At 37.3% G+C, this 2,568-nt stretch overlaps 1 protein-coding gene across 1 annotated transcript; it reads left to right on the top strand.

Moving 5' to 3' along the window:
• The first annotated feature begins 1,488 nt into the window (after positions 1-1,488).
• On the top strand, positions 1,489-2,443 carry SARC_05287 (hypothetical protein). Its single transcript, XM_014300864.1, has one exon. The coding sequence runs from the start codon at positions 1,748-1,750 to the stop codon at positions 2,294-2,296; it is 549 nt and encodes a 182-aa protein (XP_014156339.1). The 5' UTR covers positions 1,489-1,747; the 3' UTR covers positions 2,297-2,443.
• Positions 2,444-2,568: the final 125 nt, after the last annotated feature.

Genomic DNA, 2,568 nt, shown 5'->3' with positions numbered 1-2,568 from the left:
TATATATATATATATATAGTGTATACACCATGTACTTACGCATACACATTTTACTTGCATATTCACAAGTCAAAGTCCTGCAATCCTGAAATTGATGCAGGCTCTGTAGTGTAAAATTTGGGCGAGTTATGTGATTACAACTTACATTTTCGACGAATTGGTCGCGTATAAGCGAGGTTATCATAGACGATTTCCCAACCCCTGAATCTCCCAGTAGCAGAATTCGGACAGAGCTCTTCATAGTGGCTAAATTCTATTTATATAACTAAATCAATCTATAGTGTTTATTCGATGTACACACACATACACCTGTGGTCAGTGTCTCTCATACAGTCCAACTATCGTATGGGCAGGATATAATATCAATGAATGTACTACTTCAAGAAGGTTTCAGGCTTTCAGTAGTATGCTATAGTCAACAATATATTTAATATCTATATGATGTAGATTGGGTGCTAAAATACTATCTATTTACATATACCATACATACTCCTTCATGAAATACTCGTGATTTGACGTGTTGGGTGGCACTGCGCCGCAGCCGCCAATGCCGGCAGATATCTGTCCAGTGTCCACCGCCACGATCCGTTAAACGGGTCCGATATAGAAGCTGAACGTAAACGCTTATTTACACCTTCGATTGCTAAACTTTGTGAAAGTTTATACGGGTTAGAAGACTGGAAGCATATGTCCTATTATAAAACTTAAACGGACTTTCTGAGGGGAATGCGTCTGGTGACGTTGATCCTTGGGCTCGTAGTATACACCCATATCAGAGACTATAGGCCATAGGGCCTTCAAGAGAAAAAACGTTATATATAAACGTATATTTTTTCAAGATATATACGTTTTAGCGCAAAACGTATTGAGATTAGATCCATTTGTGGAGACTGGGAACTGGGGATCCCTATGACATTCGCTATTGCGTAGTGATGAAATAATCCTATGATGTCATAAATAGAAACTGTCTTAATTTCACATACATTTTAATACAAGTTTGAATTGTGTTTTATTATACAATATATATATATATATATATATATATATTATGTTAAACTAGAGCTAGATATTCGATAAAAGTGTGCTTTGACTTCCTCTATCAAATAATTATGGCTTTTAAATTATGTGTATTTAAATACATATTCAGTCATAAATGATAAACGACATATTCTACCACACACGGCAGGACACAAAAGTCCAAAAGTGTTCGCAACCGAATCTCTCGTGCTATTTTCTATGACGGAATAAGCCGATGTATATTTAGTGTATGCAGGCTACGGGGTGGATCATGTTTATTTCCGAAAACACCGGTAAACAAAGATGAGTCATATCAATATGTCATGCGAATTTAGATTATCGTTGTTGATCGGATGAGCAACTTTATTATTATTATATGACGCGTCAAATGATACACTATAACTATGTGTGCTATACTATACATATAACTGCGTTAGAATATATATTGTGTGTTATTGTATATGTATGTATAGAATTATATATATATATATATATCGAAAACAGTAGAGTGAGGTGTATACAATTGAGCTATCACGGGCAGTTCAATAGACTATGGTTATTTCAAAGGCAATATTGATGAGTCTATACTGCTGACAGAGCGCCCGACTGCCAGTAAACTCAGCTCAGCTTTCAGCTATATATATATATATATATACATGTAAACAAATATATCTGCAGGAAGTTAAAAGGGTGCTAAATATAACTTGCGAGACACCCCGACTTCAATACCATGGCGGTGTTTAGCGTATCGTTACCCGTGAGATACCTATTCAGCATAGCACTATATGTGTGCTTAGTATCGTCAACTGAAGCTGTTGTAGTAGAGATGCAACAGAGCAAATCACTCTCTGGCATGAGCACAAGTGAGCACTTCCCCACACAGCCAGCGACATCCGGATCTCGTACATTAAATACACACACGCTTACATCACACTTATCACATTCAACACGTACATTGCAACATCTCAGCGAAGCAACTGAAGTTAATGGCAGGTCCTATGCACAGCTGTACGACGCGGTTGGCTCGTACTGTGAAGAATGGGCCGTTCGCTTCAATACAATAACCGATGCTGAGCAGAGGCTGCAACGTTTAGATGCATTAAAACGGGGCGCAGAGCGGGGAGAAAGTGGAGAGACATATAACAATATCAATAGGTATTACCATGATGTGGCAGATGATGTTGCGCGGCGACATAACATGCTACACCTAGGCCAGGTACGTCTACCTCTGATAGGCCGTCTGTCAGTTGGTATACGAAGATATAGTATAATTCAATAGGTTGCAAGGATAGTAGTATCGAATACCTGCTACAGGAAGACTCGCCCTTTCCTAGAATGCCTAGAATTTAAGTTCTATATCAATTGGTAATTGTCGTGCAACTAATTTACATGTCTATAAGAAATTGTAAGAATAAATATATTTTAATTGGCGAGGTTTGGATTAAAAACGATGGTGCCAATTATAGCGTGAATGTTGTGCATACGTTTAAAAATATATTCAATCATCCATATCCTTACATACGTAGGTATATATATATATATATATATATA

Source organism: Sphaeroforma arctica (assembly GCF_001186125.1).
Source record: "Sphaeroforma arctica JP610 unplaced genomic scaffold supercont1.332, whole genome shotgun sequence".
Lineage (NCBI taxonomy): Eukaryota > Ichthyosporea > Ichthyophonida > Sphaeroforma > Sphaeroforma arctica.
The sequence above is the reverse complement of the archived record's forward strand: the minus strand, read 5'-3'. Positions and strand labels throughout refer to the sequence as shown.